At 35.4% G+C, this 22,697-nt stretch overlaps 2 protein-coding genes across 2 annotated transcripts; both read right to left on the bottom strand.

The window, feature by feature from the left end:
- Positions 1 to 12,696: 12,696 nt before the first annotated feature.
- Positions 12,697 to 13,623, bottom strand: LOC121443330 (olfactory receptor 12-like). The gene has a single exon (XM_041645048.1). The coding sequence runs from the start codon at positions 13,621 to 13,623 to the stop codon at positions 12,697 to 12,699; it is 927 nt and encodes a 308-aa protein (XP_041500982.1).
- Positions 13,624 to 18,543: 4,920 nt separating this feature from the next.
- Positions 18,544 to 19,491, bottom strand: LOC121443334 (olfactory receptor 14A16-like). Its single transcript, XM_041645051.1, has one exon. The coding sequence runs from the start codon at positions 19,489 to 19,491 to the stop codon at positions 18,544 to 18,546; it is 948 nt and encodes a 315-aa protein (XP_041500985.1).
- Between the last annotated feature and the right edge of the window lie 3,206 nt (positions 19,492 to 22,697).

Genomic DNA, 22,697 nt, shown 5'->3' with positions numbered 1-22,697 from the left:
TTCTTTAGGTAGGAAAAGTTTTCTTCTATGATTTTGTTGAATATATTTTCTGTGCTTTTGAGTTGGACTTCTCTTTCTTCTATCCCTATTATTTTTAGGTTTGGTCCCATATTTCCTGGATATTTTATGTTATGCTTTTGCTAGACTTAATGTTTTCTTTGACCGATGAGCCTCTTTTTTCTACTGTATCTTCAGTGCTTGAGATTCTCTCTTCTCTTATATTCTGCTGTTTATGCTTGCACTTGTGGTTCCTGATCATTTTCTCATAATTTCCATTTTTATAATTCCCTTGGTTTATGTTTTCTGTATTGTCTCTATTTCAGTTTTAAATCATTTCTTTCATCTGTTTGATTGCTTTTCCTTGGTTTTCCTTAAGGGGTTTGTTGATGTCTTCCAATTTTTTGTTTGTCTTTTCCTCCATTTCTTTTTTTTTCCTCCATTTCTTTGAGGGAATTTTTTATTTCCTCTTTAAGGGCTTCAAACATTTTCCCAAAGTTATTTTTTAGCTCATTGTCTTCTGCTTCATCTATAATTGGGTGTTCAAGTCTTGCTATTGTAGAGTCACTAGTTTTTGTTGGTGTCGTATTGGTCTTTGTGGTGTTGAGTGTGTTCTTACCTTGCTTACCCATTTTTTCTCTGATTGGTGTAGTTGGGGATGTGTCTCTGGTGATCAATCTTCCAGGTGCCAGTAGATCCAAGGCTCAGATGGGTTATTCCTCGTGGTGCAGTCAGGGCCACAGTTCCAGTCACTCTGGAGGTCACTAGCTGTTCCCATAAGTCACTCAGTGCTCCCAGGATTCACTCTGAAATCCCAGGATCATTTGGGCATGCTCTCCTGGAGGTTGCTTGTTTGGGGCTACTCCTACTGGGGTCATTCCTAGGGCTTGTTCCGGCAGATGTCACTGGCTCGAACCTGCTTTGATGAAGGTCATTGGTTTAGCCTACTCCAGCAGAGATCGTTGGCTCCAGCGTTTTCTCACAGACGTCCCTGGGTTGGGCCTGCTCTCCCAGAGGTCCCTGGCTTGGATTTGGGGTAGTCACTCCCTTGTGCCTGTTCCTGTGGAATTTGCTCTTGACATACATTTTAAGCCTTAGAGAAAACACCAAGACAGTCTTCATATAATACATGGCATCATTTCTATAACAATACTTTCGATTTTTAATAGGTGTATGTTGACAATACAAAGAAACAACAAATAACTAATAAAACATCTTTTAGCTGATGTGTACAGCCTCCAGTACAACACAACTAAAATAACCCTCTTAAAATTATGATGCCCTAGCTTACTATAGAGAGATCTTTACACAGAGGGTCTCTCTATCATCTCCATGGATGAACATCCCATTACCTGTTTTTATTACAGGCATGTGACCAATAACAGTATACATAAATAGTGAGAATGTTTGCATTCTAGCATCATAGTCTCTGACAGCCCTGATTAACATAATACTTATCTTTGGATTATTTTAGAGGCAGCCCTCCCTTTGCTAAATTCTATTTGTGTTACTGTCTCCTAATCATTAGTAAATCTTTTGTATCATCAATTATACTCTCCTACATTGTAGCTTAGTAGTGGAGTGTTACCAAGTATATGAGATGCCATTTACAACCTCCACAAAATTAACTCCAAATGAATCTTACAACTGAATGTCAAATTTGAAGTGCTGAACTTCTAGAAGACACCTGAAACTAAGCCCCTTTGAGTTTGGCAACCTGCATAGGCTTTGGAAAGTTTCTCTAAGGTCCTGATGTTTTGAGAAAGAAATAAAGCTCCTTCTCTAAAACAAGGAAATTTCTTAGCAGAGCTGGTAAAGGTCTGGGGCCAGGGTCTTTGGGAAAGAATGGCTTCAGATCCAAGAACCCACCTCTTTCTACACATGAGGCTGTGGTTATCAGTCCCAAGGCTGCTGTGAACTTTGTTTATAATGTCCTTGCATTACCCTGTGGTCTTCTAACCCTAACCCTAAACCCTAACCTGAAAGTACTGTACAGCAGTTCTAAAATATAGACAACACATACTCAAAGGCTACATCTCCACTACTACTAGGCAGAGATAAAACACTGCATAGGACACTGATGTTAAAAGAAAAAAATATTTAAGAATTACTCCCTGAAATAATGAGGTAAGGTCTTAGAATATTGTGAAACATTTTGTAAATCAACCACTTGAAGAATAGTCATGGGACTCGTTAAGCTAACAAGATGACCATTATCACTTGGAGCTCATCTTAAAGTTCTGTCTTCTGGGTGCCCTATCAAATATTAATCATAGTCTTATTATGCTACAGGCATATATCTGACGAAATGAGAATCTCTTGGGAAAAGAAGAGGGTAATAAGTGAATGTCACTGTGGAACTGAGAAAATTTATAATTTTAATACAATGTAGGAGAAATTCACCAAGGAAAAAGGAAAGGGGGAGTTAAACACTACCATATTCTTTGTAAAGTTAGAAGCAAAAACATGTTTTATTGCATAAAAAGGAAGAACCATTAGTGTTTCCACTATGTAATTCTGTATTATCTTTTTTAATTTCTTTTTTTATTAATTTATAAATAATAACAATCAAGATTTCCACTTCCTCCCCTCCTCCCACTTCCCTCCGACTCCCCCACTCACCCTTTCCTCTCCCCATCCAGTCCCAAGAGAGGGCAGGGTACCCAGCCCTGTGGGAAGTCCAAGGCCCTCCCCCCTCCATCCAGGTTTAGGAAGGTATACATCCAAATAGAATAGGATCCCAAAAAGCCAGTACATGCAGTAAAGACAAATCCCAGTGCCATTATCATTGGCTTCTCAGTCTGCCCTAATTGTCAGCCACATTCAGAGGGTCCAGTTTGATCCCATGCTTGTTCAGTCCCAGTCCAGCTGGATTTGGTGAGCTCTCATTAGATCAGGCACACTGTCTCAGTGGGTGGACCAACCCCTCGTGGTCTTATGTTGCGGGAGGTCCTCCCACTCCTCCAGCCTATAGCTGCTGAGATACCAGCCCATTGGGGCGTGGTCTCTCTCCCTTTAAAAAAGCGGTCACTTCCCTCTCCTCTCTCTTCACTTCCTGCTCCGCCGGCGACTAGACTCCCTTCCTGGTTGCTTAGAGGGCTGTTGCCTGGGACAGTGATCTGTAAGTTTTTTCCCCTTTAAATAAATACCACCCTATTAATCATAATTCCAAACTGGTGTGGCATTTGGTTGTGACTTACGCCTTCAGTCTTACTTCCTTGGTCATGTTCTCCCTCCTTCCGCTCTTCAGCTGGACCTTGGGAGTTGAGTCCAGTGCTCCGATGTGGGTCTCTATCTCTATCTCCATCAGTCGCCAGATGAGGGTTCTATGGTGATATTCAAGATAGTCATCAGTCTGACTACAGGAAAAGGCCAGTTCAATCACCCTCTCCTCCACTGCCCAGGGTCCTAACTGGGGTCATCCCTGTGGACTCCTGGGAAACCCTCCAGAGCCAAGCCTCTTGCCAACCCCAAAATGGCTCCCTCAATTAAGATATCTTCTTCTCTGCTCCCATATTGTACTTCCTCCATCTCAACCATCCCACTTCCCCAAAATCTCCCCAACCCTCCCCTTCTCCCTTCTCTTTCCCCCTCTCCCCTTCTCCCTACCCCCAATCCCCATGCTCCCAACTTTTGCCTGGCGATCTTGTCTGCTTCCAATTTCAAGGAGGATGCATAAATATTTTTCTTTCGGTTCACCTTATTACTTAGCTTCTCTAGGATTGTGAACTGTGAACTATAGGCTCAATGTCCTTTGTTTATGGCTAGAATCCACTAATGAGTGAGTACATATGACATTCATATTTTGGGGTCTAGGTTATCTCACTCAGGATAGGGTTTTCTATTTCCATCCATTTGCATGCAAAATTCAAGATGTCAGCCGGGCGATGGTGGCGCACGCCTTTAATCCCAGCACTCGGGAGGCAGAGGCAGGTGGATCTCTGTGAGTTCGAGACCAGCCTGGTCTACAGAGCTAGTTCCAGGACAGGCTCCAAAGCCACAGAGAAACCCTGTCTCGAAAAATAAAAAAATAAATAAATAATTCAAGATGTCATTGTTTTTTACCTCTGAGTAGTACTCTAAAGTATAGATGTGCCACACTTTCTTTATCCATTCTTCCACTGAGGGGCATCTAGGTTGTTTCCAGGTACTGGCTATTACAAATAATGCTGCTATGAACATAGTTGAACAAATGCTTTTGTAGTATGTTTGGGCATCTCTTCAGTATATTCCCAAGAGTGGTATTGCTGGATCCTGAGGTAGGTTGACTCCCAATTTTCTAAGAAACCACCACACTGATTTTCAAAGTGGTTGCACAAATTTGCATTCCCACCAGCAATGAATAAGTGTTCTCCTTACTCCACATCCTCTCCAGGACCTCTATCATTGGTGTTTTTGATTTTAGCCATTCTGACAGGTATAAGATGGTATCTCAAAGTTGTTTTGATTTGCATTTCCCTGATAGCTAAGGAAGTTGAACATGCCCTTAAATATCTTTTGGCCATTTGAAATTCTTGTGTTGAGAATTCTCTATTCAGTACAGTACACCATTTTTTAAATTGGGTTATTTAGAATTTTAATGTCTAGTTTCTTGAATTCTTTACTCCTATAGCTGATAAATACCTTCAGTGATGTGGCAGAATACAAGATCAACTCAAAATAATCAGTAGTCCTCCTATACACAAAAGATAAAGAAGTGGAGAGGGAAATCAGAGAAACATCACTTTTCATGATAGCCACACATAGCATAAAGTATCTTGGGGTAACTCTAACCAAGGAAGTGAAAGATCTATTTGACAAGAACTTTAAGTCTTTGAAGAAAGATATTGAAGAGGATACCAGAAAATGGAAAGATCTTCCATGCTCTTGGATTAGTAGGATCAACATAGTAAAAATGGCAATTCTACCAAAAGCAATCTATAGATTCAATGCAATCCCCATCAAAATCCCAACAAAATTCTTCACAGATCTTGAGAGAACAATGATCAATTTTATTTGGAAAAACAAAAAACCCAGGATAGTCAAAACAGTCCTATATAATAAAGGAACTTCCAGAGATATTTCCATCCCTTACATCAAACTCTATTACAGAGCTACAGTAATGAAAACAGCTTGGTATTGACATAAAAACAGAGACATTGACCAAAGGAATCAAATTGAAGGCCTTGAATATTAATCCACAAACCTTTGAACACCTGATTTTTGACAAAGAAGATAAAATTATGCAATGTAAGAAAGAAAGCATCTCTAACAAACAGTGTGGGCATAATTGGATGTCAACCTGTAGAAGAATGAAAATAGATCCATATCTATCACCATGCAAAAAGCTCAAATCCAAATGGATTAAAGACCTCAATATAAATCTGACCATACTGAACCTGATAGAAGAGAAAGTGGGAAATAGCCTTCAATACGTGGGCACAGGAGACCACTTCCTATGTATAACCCTAGTAACACAGAAAATAAGAGCAACAATGAATAAATGGGACCTCCTGAAACTGAGAAACTTCTATAAAGCAAAGGACACAGTCATTAAGACAAAAAAGCAACCTACTGAATGAGAGAAGATCTTCACCAACCCCACATAACACAAAGGTCTGATCTCCAAAATTCTGTTTTATCTTAATGTCTGAAATTTTTCAAGTAACACTAAAAGTATTAAGAATTTAGTTTTTCATAATGAGTAGTTTTTTTGAAAATGCTCTAAAATGTAGGATTGTTACTTCATTATAGAATTCTACCAAATAATTCAAGAATAAACAACATCTTTCTCGGTCTCTATTAAAGGGCTTAAGAGATTAGTCATTACATCACAATCACAACCAGTCAAAGACAAAAGAAGCACAGAGAAGTACCACCAAGCAATATTAATGAAAACATTCTAAATGAAATATAAGAAAATTGATTTTGATAGCTCAATTTAGAATTACACTCTAGCACAGGTTAAATTTATACAAGTAATACAAACATGGCACAATCTATGAAAATCAATCAATATGTTATACCAAATTGGCAAAACGAAAAAACACTTTATCATTACAATCAGTTCTGGGAAGGATTTGACAAAATTTGATAACTTTGAATAAAATAACAGTTTAGAAGGGAATTATGGAAGCAGCATAGAAAGAAAGTGTCTCAGTATAAAAGAACTAAATAGAAAAACTGACAACTGACACCATGTTAAATGGGAAAGTGTTAAAATTCTATCTAGGGTTACAAATAAATCAAGAGTACCTTTTTCACCAATGATAATCAACAATGTGCTTATATTTCTGTCAAGTTCATTTAAACAATAAAGAGATAAAAAGTACATACTCATTAACATATCAATTACCTTGCATAGCTAGGTAGGTATTTTAAATGAATACATTTAAAATGCACATTAACCCCTTTTCAAAATACATGGTACATTATTTTGTGTTAGTTGCGCCATAGGTCTACAGAGCTAACTCAGCTTGTATGAAGAAATAGTATGTTGAACTAAATCATGTGATATAAAACTCACTACCATCTATAAAAGACTTCAAACAGTCATATTTTCCTTTTTCTGGGGGATTTTGCCTGAAGATTCCTCAGGGGGAGTTTGCTTAGGGAGATACTCTGAAGGCTCCTCTGAAGAGGCTTTTCAGCTTTCTCCTTGCCAGTCCTTTCCTGGAGACTTTTTAAAAGAAAGTCTTTCATTCACTTTAAGGCCTCTCATGTTCAGATCTCCATATATTGTGTTGTTTCTGTCTAATGCTCTTCCTCTCACAGCAAGGCTATACCATGGTCTTGAGACCCTTTCATTCTAATAAATCTCAAAGCTAAGGGGAATTATGAATTGGATTTAGCTTTCTTTCTAGACTGACTACCAGTGCTGTCCCTCATTTTATTCAAAATATGTACAGAGTGGAAAAGTAAGCTATTAATAATTCTCTAGCCAGCACTGTTTTATTCTTTTTCTCTTCACTGTGCATTGGCCTTTAAAAGCTCTGTTTATACATTTACTTTCAATAATTGCCCTGCTTTCTTCTCTTTCACTCTCCAGACTTTTGTTTCATAGAACCACTTATAAGTGTTTTCAATCCCACCCTACCCCACCAATGGGATTCTATCTTTGGTCTGGGCATACACTCTTAAGGTAACCGACTATCTCAATACATTGCTTTCAGGGCAACTGGGCCCTTCTTCCAGCCCCTTTCTAGAAAAAAGACTGTTCAGAGTTGAAATTTGTTTGGCATGACCTGTTCCAGACAGACCCAAATAAGGCTCCATGATTCTGTGTCCACATTTAGATATTCTAGAGGGGATCACCAGGTCCTGGTACTGGATAACCTTTTTCTAAGACTCATGACTAGTAGCAAGCATCTTTTCAATACTGAAAAGAAACTGCCCTCACAAATGTACAAGATACTCTGAATTCCCTTTTCTCATAGCTGATTGGTCAATCAGTCCCTTCCCTGTTTCCAATCTCTTTCTCCATATCCCTGGTTAAAGGTCTCCAGGCACCCCTCTCTCTACCAAGAGCAACATGTAGCCTGAAGACACAAACTGCTGACCTATCTTCAAACTTTATTTTTTTTTTTCTTCTACCTAACGCATCACAAATTTCAAAAGCAACTTCATCTCTCTGATCCCTCCTGCCAACAGCATGTCTTGGCACCCATGTCTTGGCACTTCAAAGCAAAGCCTCTGTTCACATCCTCCATGAAAACTGCATCTAAAAGCTCAGCTCTGAGGAAAAAACTTCTAATTCAGATTCTTCAAAACATTATAAGAGATTATTCAAAAAATTTCCCTCAACACCAAAGTGTTCTTCAATCAATGTGTAGCTATAATGAAAATGTGAACGCATACACTATGGAATACTATTCAACTCTAAAGGAAAATGAAATCATGAAATTTGAAGATAAGTAGATAAGAATAGTGTGGTACAAGTGATCAGATCAAGGGTTTTTGATCCTACTGCACGTACTGGTTTTGTGGGAGCCTAGGCAGTTTGGATGCTCACCTTACGAGACCTGGATAGAGGTGGGCAGTCCTTGGGCTTCCCACAGGTCAGGGAAACCTGATTGCTCTTCGAGCAGATGAGGGAGGGGGACTTGATCGGGGGAGGGGGAGGGAAATGGGAAGCGGTTGCGGGGACGAGGCAGAAATCCTTAATAAATAAATAAATTTAAATAAATAAAAAAAATTAAAAAAAAGAAAAGAAAATAAGAAAGGCAGATTTCTAATTGGGGAGAAGGAAAGAGATAAATACAAAAGAAGGAAAGAGGATAAAATAAAAGTGAGTATGTTTGAAAAAGCCATAAGGCATCATGTTATTAACTACTGACATGTTAGGTCTGCTTATGAATATACATGAATAGTATAATTGATTTTTTTAAAAATCTGGGCTGACAACCTTCTCTCCAAGAGCCAAACACCATCTAACAAAATCCCCAACACTAGGAAAGAGAAGCTCTCTCTTAAGTTATTGTTTAAAGTCGTCCCTTGATTGAGTCCCCAGAGGTGGAGGGCAAAGCCATACTGCTGAAGACACCATGTGCTTCAGATACAAGGCTAACAAACCGTACTGAAACTGAACTATATGTCTCCTTCATGAGGACTATCTTTCATGGCACCAGAAAATGCTATGCAAGCTTCCAAAGGACAGAAGAAAAAAGAAACCTCAACAGTTCTACTCAGCTATGACTCCTACAAACCCCAACAATAACCAGCAGAGAATGACAATCCTAAAGATGCAGTAGTGCCATGCATAACTTGGTGATAACCAATAGATCTCTAACTGGACTTAATACCTGCTCAACAATAGGAAATCTATGCCTGGCACTGAAACTCGGGGCTAATGGAGTCATGGATCTTGGATGAGAACTTACAACCACCACTTTACTAAACCAATGTAATACCTAACCACACTCCAAATGTTTGTCCTTATATCCACAGATAAGTGAAATCTTCATGCATCAAGGAAACTTCTCTTTGCAACAGATAGAGACCATTATAGAAAGCTCCAGCCACAAAAATATTGAGTTATGGAGCCAAGTCACAATGGATATAGGTAAAAAACAATTCCTGAACATTGCAGAAGAGAGAGTAAAAAGACTGCAAGAGCCAGGGGATGAGGGAGTTTGCTGTGAAGCTGTTTTTCTTAGTAACATCAGGAGCTACACCCATAATGTCTCATCAACGTATAAAGTCAATAGTAATAGACATGCCAAAGTGGACAGAGGAAAGCCCATAGTGCCTCATACTATACAAAGAACTACAGAAAACAAAGAAATGCTGAAAGTGAGAGAAATAGTCTTTCTGAAATAAGAACACACCAATCTATTACCTGTTACCACATGTTCATCCCTGAAATACATATACAAGTAACTAACAAATAACTAAGCCAGTTATATAAAAGAATATTTTATGTGCGTGTGTGTAGCCACATTAAGGGGGAAAAGGCCATGAGTTTGAATGAGTAAGGCAGGATATATAGAAAAGTTTGGAGGGAGGAAGGGGAAGGGAGAAATGGTGTAATTATATTATAATCTCAAGGGGAAAAAAAAGGAAAAGTAAAAAAAAAAATAAAACCCAATCCTTTCCTATTTTAGTGCCATCTATGATCAACAAAACCCCACTTAGGAATTTCAAGGTTCCTTCATTATCCTTAGTCTCTAAAACCACCCACCACACAACCCAGTTCTTCTCATGCGAATTCTTCAGTCTTCCCTTGATGCTGCAGTCGGAATGAAACAGTTTATTATTACCCAGATCACTCATATCTCTGCTGACTCTAGTACTATCTCATGATGTCTAGTACTCATATTCTCAGAGAAATAATATGCACAGTAAAATTGCAACATATTGTGCACTTGTTCAATCTAAATTTTTTTAATGTCTATGTTATCAAAACTTACTCTAGTAGAGTTGAAGAAAAAGAATTGATTATGGGTTTTAAAAAAGTCTGAGCAATGGCATTTTCTGACTTGCTCCACTCCTGGGGTGCTAACAGGTCCCCTGACTGGTAATGCAGGGAAGTAATATATAAGAAATAAATCATTATGGTCCATTTTCACTATGGGGCATTTAGAGATCATTAATGAATCATGGATAGGCAGGAGGTACTAAGTCCCTGTCTTACCTAGCTTAGCACCTGGATCTTCCTTGCCTGGACACTTTTTAGTTTCTATTAGGGTTGAAAAGTCATAATTAGTTACATAACTGAGTCCAGTATCAGGAAAGCAAGGTGATTTAGAGCCCAAGACTATGTGTAATTTGGGATGGAGACTATGTTAGAGAAGCATGAAAGAATGTATTTTCCAGAACTCACCAGACAAGGAATTTGGGTAGCAGGTAAATGGATTTGAAATTTAAATTTTATTAATATAAATATAAAAATATTACTGTCTTGTTCGAATCAGCATGCCAGTCAATTTTTTTCTGCAGAATTATAGAATAAACTATTTGACTTGCAACTCTTAAGCATTCAGTGCTCTTAATGTGAAATAAGAATTATTCTTTCCCCCAAATTTGGAGACTCATTCAGGATTTCTGTGTTTGGGAAGAAAACCCAATGGTTTTTGGAAAGTGGGAGATGTGTTCTGCCTCACCTGGACCTTTGCTTTTAAATGTTATATTTCTCCTATGTTCTTTAGATTTGGTCTAAAGATTGCTCAGGAATTTTTCTCAGGGGATGCATTGGCTAAAGAAGCTCTTCTGCACCCCTCCCCACCATTACTTTCATGTGACTATCTCTCTTTATTTTCTTGTTCCCATTACTGTGAAGCACTTTCTAGACTTTAAAGGGAAGCCTCTCCTGTTTAAGACGCCGTCATGTTTAGATCTCTGTATATGGTATTATCTTTCTATTGCTCTCCCTTCCACCTTGAGCCCTTTCATTCTAACAAACACCACAGCTAAAGGGAATTATGAATTATGTCTCAGCTTCCTTCTAGGTGGCTGTGACAAACAAGCAGCCTTCCTCCAACACTGAAACACTTGAAGTCATGTGAAAAGTAGAGCTTTGAGTAAGGTTCATAAGATAAAAATTTGAATTAGATATAAACCATAAGATCAAGTAAAAATTATCTTGGATCCAGCTATGGACTTGAAACTATAAAGTCTATTGAAAAGACAGTAGAAAGTTTTTGTGATTTTGGATTGAGCAAAGATCTTTTTTTAATTTCATTTTTTGAGACGGTATATGACTGTATAACTAGCCTGCCCTCAAATTCATAACCATCCTACCTCAGCTTTCTGAGTGCTTAGAGTGTAGGAATGTACCACAATGTCAGCAGCAAAGGTCACTCATATAAGACAGTGGAAGAACAACCAATACATGAACAAATTAATTCATGAACACTGAGTTTAATTAACTTCTATTCTTAAAGAGGAGTTGTTAAAATAATGAAATAGAAAGCTACACCTGAGTAAATATTTTTAATACTCACATTTCATAAAGGATATCTATTTGAAACACAAAAATACTTCAAATCTCAATAATAAAAAATAACACCCTAGTGTGGGTAAGTGTGCATAAGATTTAAATAGGCATAACACAAAATAAAAACATACTGAAAGGAAGTAAGCACATGAAAATATTTTGGGCACTATTGGGAATTTAGCAGACACTACTCAAATCAAAATGAGACACCATATAAATTTAACAAAATAATTACATCAAAAATGGAGAGAAAAACATATGTTAATGAAAATGTGACTCTGAAACAGAAACTGAATGTGTGGACTATTAAAAAATGGAAAATTGCAACAGTTTTCAAAACATATAATATTCATTAACAATCCAGGAATTTATTTCAGATAAATTAAAGCATAGGCTTATATCACACACACACACACACACACACACACACACACACACACACACACAGTATTTGTAATGGCCCCCAACTAAAAACAGCTCAAATATTTATCAATACATGAATGGTGAGTAAATGTAGTACCCTCATATTGTATATTCATACCATGAAGTCTTTTCCAAGAATTAATTATAATTAACTATTGATAATAATTCAAGTTAGATATATATTAAAGTAGTTAAGTGAGGCATAATTCTCCTATGCTTCTATGTGATTCCTGAGGGAAAACAAGCTTGTGTAGTTATCCAGAGTGACACATTTTTTCACAGGGAAAGGGAGAGAGTATTAGAAAGGCTTCCTAAGGAAATCTTTGGTAAAGTGCACAGGTTTCTTTTCTTGACTATGTGGTGATTATACAAGTATATACATGTGATAAAACACAACATATTTTAATAATTAAATTGAATAAATTGATAGATGTTGGTTATACTCCATAAAAACTGTTTAAAATAATTTATCAAGGGAATTTGTCTAATTTATTAGTAATTTTGATATGAAAAATACCAATACATTGCTAAATATTTTAAGGCAAATATTGAAGCATTTTGGTTTTCTTCACCTTTGGGAATGATATGTTTTACTAATTCATGAGTTGTTTTCAAATATTTTCTGATTGTTTGACAGTTTTTATGATGAAGTTTGATGATCTGGCTCCTGTATATGAGGCAAAATAAACAAATACCAATTCAATTATCCATTCTTCCACTTTAAATTTTATTTATCATCAGCCTTGATTTCATTTGTTGTTAAATGGCATTAACAAAGTAACTCTTGGTACAGCATAAACCACGGGAGTAGCACTGAACTGGAGTAAAGTCCAGGTTAGTTTGCGAAACCTACATCCACAGAATCAGGTGGAGAATTTCTGTTGGCTTCTCATCAGAGCTTGCTTGACATCTTTATTCCTCAGGCTGTATATGAGGGGGTTCAGCATGGGAATGACAATAGTATAGAAGATAGACACCACTTTGCTCTGCTCCATGGAGGAAACAGCACTGGGCTGTGCGTACATGAAGAAAACAGTGCCAAAGAACAAGCACACACCGGTCAGGTGGGAGGCACACGTGGAGAAGGCTTTCTGACGTCCCTGCACGGTGCGGATCTTCAGTATTGCTGAGATGATGTAGATGTAAGAAACAAAAACAGTCAAGAAGGTGCTGACAATAATGAAACCACATAAACCAAGGAGAACCAGCTGGTTTATAAAGGTGTCTGAACACGAGAGCGTTAGGAGTGGTACGACATCACAGAAAAAGTCATTGATTTCATTGGATCCACAAAAGGACAAAGTGAAGGTCATTGTAGTTTGAGTGATAGCATTCACTGCACCCCATGAGTAGGACCCCAACACTAATAATCCACAGACCCAGTGAGACATACTCACAGAGTATAGAAGAGGATTACAGATGGCAATGAAGCGGTCATAAGCCATGGCAGCCAGGAGAAAAGCTTCTGTAGTACCAAAAAGAGATAAAAAAAAGAATTGTGTAGCACACCCACCAAAAGATATTGTGTGGTCTTGTTTCAAGCAGTTTATAACAGCTCTAGGAGCAATTGTGGAAGAATAGCAGATGTCCAAAAAGGAAAGACTTTGGAGGAAGGCATACATTGGGGTGTGGAGGTGTGCATCCATCTTAATAATTATAATCATGCCCAAATTTCCCACCACTGCTATAACATACAAAACTAAAAAAATCAAAAATAGCACTGTTTGTGTCCCAGGACCCCCTTTGAATCCAAGTAGAACAAACTCTGAGACATGTGTAAAATTCGTCATTCTATAATCACAGTCACAGAAGGATGGAAGAGAAGGAGAAGACACAGGGAAGTGAAGATTTGCAAACTCAATATAGTGTACCACCTACAAGATTAAATTAAATTATAGGCATCTGTATGTCATTAAATTTATTCTGTTTACAATCTTGATCTACAGTGTTCAATATGCCTTGAAAAAAGGGAAAGATACAGCTGCAGGAGAAAGGAATTGGAAATAAATAAGTATTGGCATACAAATAATCAGCCTCTATGAATACATCAATATTATGCTCACCTCATCTCACCAGAACCACACAGGAACTGAAACTGTGATGCATTTTAAATCATTTATTTACTTTATTCTCAATCTAGAAAAATATGGAGAAGTCTCAAAAATCAAACTGCAAAGATAAGGCTACAGACATGGTTCAGAGGTAAAATTTTACCTAGTAGCCCCACGCTTCTTTTTTTTTTTTAAACTTTTTTTTTATTGAGAAAAGAAAAAAAAAACAAATTTCCTCCTCCTCCCAGCCTCCCATTTCCCTCCCCCTCCTCCCACCCTTCTCCCCCTCCCCCCACTCCTCTCCCCCTCCCTCTCCAGCCCAAAGAGCAGTCAGATTTCCCTGCCCTGTGGTAAGTCCTAGGTCCTCCCCCCTCCGTGCATTTCTAGGAAGGTGAACATCCAAACTGGCTAGGCTCCCACAAAGCCAGCACATTACGTAGGTTCAAAACCCCGTGCCATTGTCCTTGGGTTCTCATCAGCCCTCATTGTTCGCCATGCTCAGAGAGTCCAGTTTTATCCCATGCTTTTTCCTTCACAGTTCAGCTGGCCTTGGTGAGCTCCCAATAGATCAGCTCCACTGTCTCAGCACCCACCCACACTTCTAAGTTTAATGCCCAGCAATACAAAAGAAAGCACAAAGACAGACATGAAGATACATTAGACATAACTATTGATTCAGTTCTGAATTACAAGAACTGCTATGTATATAAGCTGAGCGATGTTGCAAGTAATAAGTACTATTCAAAATCATTTTATTCAGAGTACTGTGTCTTGAAATCTAATTTCTTAGTCTGCTATAACTTATTATCTTAAATTTAAAAGTTTCAGACACAAAACCCCTTTTTTTCTGAGGACATGACTACAGAATGAGCCCCAGTGGCCCATAGTGTGTATGCTGCCCTTTTCCTTCTTAAGGCTTAGTAGACTCTCTTTCTAACATCTCTAGTTTAGTCTTTATAGTTTGTATTTGTCTATTCTATTAGTTCTTATGAGGGCTATTGCAGTGACACTAGATCCTTTTAGATATGACGGAATAATCACATCTTATTTTCATGATTGTGTCTGAAAATTTCCTTTTATAAGGTAACATGACATATTCATAAAATCCATAAAATAGGATATGTGTATCATGAGAGGCACTATTCATTCCATGAAAATATTTACTGAATATATTCTCAATAAACTGATGATTTTTGTTAAAATATAAGAAAAAAATTACTCAAATAATACAGAAACATTTTATAAAAATTAGGTATTTTCATTTTAGTTGATCTGCTGTCTTTCTTAAGTATATTACTATTACAATATTTTTCTTTTACCTCTTTTTCATCTCTAATACACACCTTTTCATGAACTATTACAGAAATATTATGTAAAAATACATAATTTATTTAAGCATCCTCTCTTAAGAAACACTTGAACTACAGTTAATTGAGATTTTGTTGTAGAAGTGAGACTTTCTAAAGTAGCAAGTTAGTAATGAAGCTGTGTATGTGTAAGGTAGGCATTTATATGTACGGGGGTATCTGAAATTTTGAAAAAATTGTTTCTACCATTTTTCATGTTGCTTATATATTGCAATGAACCTCTAATTCACAAAGCTGTAGCAATATGCCACAGAGAAATAGTTCAGTATACTAGTTAATATAAGGGTGCTCTCAGGAAGCTTGGGTTCTCATGAACTAATGTCTTATCATTGCTATTTTGCAGTAGCTTGACTTGTCAGATGTGGGTATTAAAAGTGATGATAACTGGGAATTTTTTACAGGTTAAAGTATTTTAGAGATTCTTGGCATATAGTAAACACAGTCTCAGTGCTATTACTAAAAATTAAGAATACACACTATTTCTCCGATGCATTTGGATGAAATCTGCCATGTTTATGAATCAGTTGTAATTCTCAGAAAATTATAATTGATTTAGAAGTTCAATCTATTTAACTACAATTTAAATATATTAAATATAATTGGTCACAGGGTCTTTGAGAAATCATTATCTTTTCTATAAAATAGACCTCACCTAAATGTGTGGCATCCCTCCTTCCCTTTCTAGCTGACTCTTGATTTCATCTTCAATTCTGTGGTAAATTATGTACTCACAAAATTTCTACAGACCAATCTTACAAGAAGTAAGAATGAAGAATATATAGTTTCCTTGGTGATGGTCTTCAGAGATTTATTCCCCAGGGTTCTGTTTTAACAAGAAGAGTTTACTCTCTCAGGCAACTTGGAAAAGCAACAAAAGGAAGTTCTAGAGTAGGATTTGATAGCAAAACAAAACAAACTCAAGTCATAATACCTGTTTTTAAAAATAGAATTAGTCCTTTGTAGGCAGAGGTCACTTGTTTGTTTCCCAGCTACCCAAACTCAACTAACCACACAGAAATTGTATTAATTAAAACACTATTAAACTATTGAAAATAGTTGAACAAATGCTTTTGTAGTATTTTGGGGCATCTCTTCGGTATATTCCCAAGAGTGGTATTGCTGGATCCTGAGGTAGGTTGATTCCCAATTTTCTGAGAAACCGCCACACTGATTTCCAAAGTGGTTGCACAAGTTTGCATTCCCACCAGCAATGGATGAGTGTTCTCATTACTCCACATCCTCTCCAGCATAGGTTATCATTGGTGTTTGTGATTTTAGCCATTCTGACAGGTGTAAGATGGTATCTCAAAGTTGTTTTGATTTGCATTTCCCTGATAGCTAAGGAAGTTGAACATGTCCTTAAGTATCTTTTGGTCATTTGAAATTCTTGTGTTGAGAACTCTCTGTTCAGTTCAGTACACCATTTTTTAATTGGGTTATTTAGAATTTTAATGTCTAGTTTATTGAATTCTTTATATATTTTGGAGAGCAGACCTTTGTCTGATGTGGGGTTGGTGAAGACCTTCTCTCATTCAGTAGGTTGCCTTTTTGTCTTAATGACTGTGTCCTTTGCTTAACAGAAGCTTCTCAGTTTCAGGAGGTCCCATTTATTCATTGTTGTTCATGTTGTCTGTGCTGCTGGGGTTATATGTAGGAAGTGATCTCCTGTGCCCATGTATTGCAGGCTACTTCCTACTTTCTCTTCTCTCAGGTTCAGTGTGGTCGAATTTATATTGAGGTCTTTAATCCATTTGGACTTGAATTTTGTGCATGGTGATAGATATGGAATGATCTTCTACATGTTGATATTCAGTTATGTCATCCTTGGTTTATGACCACTTGGGCTACTGAATATTGTTAACTATCTTATCTGATATCAGATATTGTCATGAATATTTTTGTTAATCTAGTATATCCATAGAGAAGAGAGATCTGGGATATCTTATTGTCCATCTCAAAGTTTTGAGACTTTAGAAGTTTCATAGTATATTAAAATAATTTAAATATTGATTCAATTCTTAAAAAGTCCATAAAGCTCCAAGTACACATGAAAATTTAGAAAATGAAAAGCTGGGATTTTCAAGCAAGTAAAAAAAGTGAAAAAAAGACAGTGGACTGTCCATAATCATACTGGTTAGTAATTGTGATAAAAGGATAGATAGATATTAAATACCTAATGAGGTATTAAAAGGACTACTACACAATTAAAATAACCACAATTAAGTTAATTTTAAATAAAATTGTGGTTTACAATTAGAGGATAGCTCTTTGATGAACCTATCAACTACAAAACTCTCACTAAACTGAGAATATTGTCTTACCTTTCTATTTCATGTTTATGCTAATAAAATGCCATTAATTCCATTTTGTTGGAAGTTTAAAAGGAGAGAATGTACAGATGTGTTCTAATAGTTTGTCTTTTCTCGTGATGTGCTTATTTCTGAAACATTTAGGTACCTGACTAAGAAGGTGGGGCACACTGTATTTATTCCACAGATCCCACTAATAATAGGTGAATGCATTGCCTTTCCTTCCTGAGCCCAGTCTATAACATCATTGCTGTTTTTACACCGACAACTAGAAATTGTTATTTCTTGAGTGACAAACTTATATATAAGCACTTTCTAAGGTGACATTTCACCCTTTTGATTTAAAAACTTCTGTAATCTTACACGCCATTTTACCTAAAAATCCATACTATCAATATTTCTAATATCATAATTAATTCATTAGCCCTTGTCAACTATTATCAACATACTCCAGGCACTATTCTCATAAGTATAGGTACAAATAATAGTGTATTTCTAAAATAATAATATAAAATATCTTTATTTAACTAATAATCTCTAAATGAATTAAATATACTTCTTGTTTAAAAATAGATGAAAAATAATTTAGGATTTCTCTGTATATGAATTAATTTTTGTTTCAATTGCTGCAATGATAAAATTAAGAGAATGACTTAAAGAACGTACCTTAAAATACCTATATTTCGGATGCATTACCAAAAATCCCACAAAATTTAATGAGACTGGTATTACTAAATATATGGCATGGCTATAGAATAAAAATTATTCTAAACCTATAATCTATTGATATAGACATAATATTTGGAAAACTTCCACCGAGTTTATAATTTTAAAAGTACCTCTAATGTTCAGTTCCATGTATAAAATGTATTCTTTTTTGTAAAAGCAAGATAATGTAACACATATCAAATAACTTTAATACATATTTGAATTAACAGATAATTTTACATAGTTTGTATCAAATTAGCTAATATTTTAAAGACTCAGAGTCTTGCAGTCATTTTCTCTCCTAAAATCTTGCATAGGGCCATTTTTACATCTGAATTTCTCAAACTATAAATCACAGGATTCAGGCTAGGAGGTAACAAAGAGTAGAACACTGACATAAAGAGGTTTAGGGATGATGGAGATTTTGTTGTTGAGCCTAAATATGCAACAAATCCAGAAGAGAGAAATAAGGTCACCACAGTAAGATGGGGTACACACGTGGAGAAAATTTTAAACCTTCCTTGTACAGAAGGAATTTTTAGGATGATAGTGAAAATGTGAACATAGGAAATAGTCATCAATGTGAAACATATGAAAGCAAAACAACAGCTAGTGATGATAAACACATATTCTAGAATTTGGTCTCTGAAACAAGCAAGTCTGAGAAGTGATGGAATATCACAGAAGAACTGATGCACTACATTTGGACCACAGAAATGGACGGAGAATGTTCCTGTGGCATGGAGGGAACCATAGAAACACCCACTGAGCCATGCTGCCACCACCATCTGAACACAGGCACCTCTATTCATGATGGCTTCATAGTGTAGAGGGAAGCAAATGGCAGCATAGCGGTCATAGGACATCACCAAAAGCAGGGCAAACTCTGTGCCTGCCAAAAATATCACACAGAAAACCTGTAAAACACACCCCAGGAAGGAAATAGAATGTGTGTTAGTCACAGAGTTCATGATGGATTTGGGAACAGTGACAGAAATATAACAGATATCAATAAGGGACAAATTCTTCAGAAAGAAATACATAGGGGTCTGGAGATGCTGATCTATAGTGGTGAGGATGATAATGAGGAAGTTTCCCATTAGTGTTCCCACGTAAATCAAGAAGAAAAGTGTGACACATAGTGTCTGCAGCACTTGGCCATCTGGGTATCCTATGAGCAAGAATTCCATGTAATCTGTCATGTTGTTTAATGGCTCAGTCATTATGACTCTTGTCTGTGGAAATAAAGGGGAAATCATTATTGCTTCATTTACTTCTATCTTCCTCTTTTAATTTTATGAGGTTTTTATTTAAGTAATTGTTGGTTTGTTTTAGTTCATTCTCATTGATATTTTGTGATATTACAGGGTGAATGACATCTTGCAAACTGGAAAGTTATCAATTATGTACAGTAAATTTTTTAAAAGGAATTAATAACAGTTTACCTTATTTGATCAAATGATATCATAAGCTTCACATTGTAAATAGAAATAATATAATCAGTCCATAGACAAAGATCACATTGATTTTGGCAAAATGTTTACAGTAGCAGGATTTTTAATAGAAAAGTTCAATATTATCATATTTAACCATCTAATTTACTTCCCAGTAAAATGCTTTATAAGAAGAAGGTATGTGAAAAAAATGCAGCCATTTCTTTCTTTATTTTTCTCTACTGTGTTATAGTACAGATAAGCAAGGCAGCATAAGTTAGCCAAGGAAAAGATCATTTTTGCAAAAAGGGAAGGACAATAACAGGAGTGGAAAGGGAGGTATCTGGGAGGATAATGAGGTGAGCGTGACTAAAGAAGTACATATAATTGTTATCCCAACATGTTAGGTATGCTATCACAATTTTCAACAAATAATGCTTATTTTTTTTAAATTTGGCCAAAAGAAAAATCTACAAATTAAAGAAATTTAAAAACTACATGATTAAAAATGAGAAGGTTTTCATATAAAAGCAGTAATATCCAGTTAGATTGTATAAATAAATAAATCAGCCAGAAAATTGAGTTTGTTACTTGTAAGCACTCCATTAGTTATGGGAAATAATGACAACAAAGCAACAGGGATGATGTATATAGTTACTCAAAAAAGAAAATTCTTGACCTAGTATCTATATACATCAAATATTACCTTAAAGTTAATGTTACCTTAACATTTCTTTAAATGAACAAAAGTTATGGATATCTATGAGGAGCTATGATAGTTAATTTAATTTTCAACAGGATCTAGAATCACCCATGAGACAATCACCCATGAGCCTCTGTGGCATGCTTGTGAGAAATTTTCTACATTCGGCCAATTGAAATGGGAAGTCCCACCCTAAATGTGGTCAGCACCATTTGCTGACCATAGGTTCCAACTGTATAAAAAGAAAGCTAGTAGAATATCAATGTTCATTACCCTCTTTTTCCTGCATGCAGAAGCAATGTGAATAGTTGCTTTCTCAAGCTCCTGATATGATCACTTCCTTTCATGTTGAACTTTAACCTTGAACTATGAGTCAAAAACATTTTCACCTTTAAGTTGATTTTGTCAGGGCATTTTATCACAGCAATGAGAAAACCAAATAATGCACAATGTTTCTCTAATATTAGAAATCACATTCTTCAAACATATTTAAAGATTGAAAGTGGAATATTAAGGGTTATACATAGAAATGAAGATAACAAGAATGCTACATTTTATGGTAAATATAAAGACCTTCAGATTTGCTATTTAATTTATTTAAAACTTTTATTTTAAGGAAACTTGTTAAAACTATTCTGTATTAATAGCTAAGAAAATTGAAATGTGCGATAATGATTTTAAAATGTCAATAAATACTACTAAAATGAAATATGTTTTATATTATGTAAAATGACATATCATTGAATGTAGCATGTGATGTATTAGTCATATTACAAATCATGAAATCACCAGATAAAATTAAAGATGGTAAGAAAATTGTACAGTTAAAATGAAACATGAATATGTAATTTATATAAAAGAAAGATAAAGCAAGGGCTATTAAAGAACACATTGGTCAAAGAGAAAACAAAATAAAGAATTGTAGATATAAGTTCAAATATATAAATACTTACATCAAAAATAAATGGACTACATAGCATTCCATTGTGTATACACTACATTTTAACCATCTTTTAATCCTTTGATGAAATTAGTTTGATAATACCTTAACTATTATATATAGTGATATAGTATACTTATGAATGTAGGTGTCTCTACATAATAGTGATTTGTTTCTTATGATTTGTGTGTATATATAAATTGTATCACCGTAAGTTTTAATTTGAAATATTTTCCACCAAATTAAAACTCTGTATACATCAGGAAAAATATTGTACATCTTTAGTGATAGGTAGACTATAAAATAATTGCTGAAGTAACAATAAGAACGGTATTTACTCAAGAATCAAATTTGGAAGGATGTTGATCCAAGTGCACAAAGTTGCAGTTGAACAGGTGGAACAACTATTTGTTTTGATATTTATGGATATGTTGATTAGCCTTATTTAATCATTCCATGCTGAATACATATGTCACAAAATAATATATACTCAAATTATATATGATTATACATTGTATAAAACATTTAAGTCCAAAATAAATGAACAAATGAAGAATAATTGAACACAAATTGAACTAACAAAAGATTATAATTATCAAACTTTATAAAATAAAACCTATTTGGGTTCTAAGACAGATGCCATAAATGGATGGATAAATCGAAAACTAATATAACATAAATGCTATCAAACATGGGAACAAATAGAGAAAAAATAATTCACAATCATAAGTGGTACATTCATCAACATCTGAAGTTTATAGTAACAAATTCAATATTGAAGCAAAATTTGAACAACACAGACAAACCTAGAGTTAGAATTATAACTATAAATACAATTAGAAAACATATATTTTTTTACCAGTGACTGATAGAATAAATAAAAATACAAGCAAATGTATTAGAAGGCTTAAATATTAACAAACTTTATAAGCTATACATATAGGACACTACAAACATTTATTTCTTTTGATGTTTATGTAGATTGCTAATGACTATAGAAAAACTAATAAATCACAAAGAAAAACTAAAACTTAAACTATTCAATCATATTTTAATTAAATTAGGAATCAGTATAACTACATGAAAATTATAAGATATTAGAAATTATGAATTTTGATCTAAGTAATTCAGAGATGACTGGCATTATCAAAGGCAGCCACAGATAACTTGAAATATAATATAATGGAAATAAACAGAGGGACTTTTGTCTTATCTCTTTAACAGAAAGCATTATAACATGTAATTTTATTGCTGTAGATTTTTATACTACAAAAGAAAAATGTCAAAATTCAATTATCCAAAATGAATTCCAAACGTGCATTTGAAAAGACTACATTAAATCATAAAAGACCA

The sequence above is a fragment of the Microtus oregoni genome, unplaced genomic scaffold (genome assembly GCF_018167655.1).
Source record: "Microtus oregoni isolate MIOR12 unplaced genomic scaffold, Mior012 000105F_ref0000443, whole genome shotgun sequence".
Classification (NCBI taxonomy): domain Eukaryota; kingdom Metazoa; phylum Chordata; class Mammalia; order Rodentia; family Cricetidae; genus Microtus; species Microtus oregoni.
The sequence above is the reverse complement of the archived record's forward strand: the minus strand, read 5'-3'. Positions and strand labels throughout refer to the sequence as shown.

Excerpts from the sequence above, each read along its gene's own strand:
- LOC121443330 (XM_041645048.1), bottom strand. The coding sequence starts at position 13,623 with ATGACGAATTTTACACATGTCTCAGAGTTTGTTCTACTTGGATTCAAA.
- LOC121443334 (XM_041645051.1), bottom strand. The coding sequence starts at position 19,491 with ATGACTGAGCCATTAAACAACATGACAGATTACATGGAATTCTTGCTC.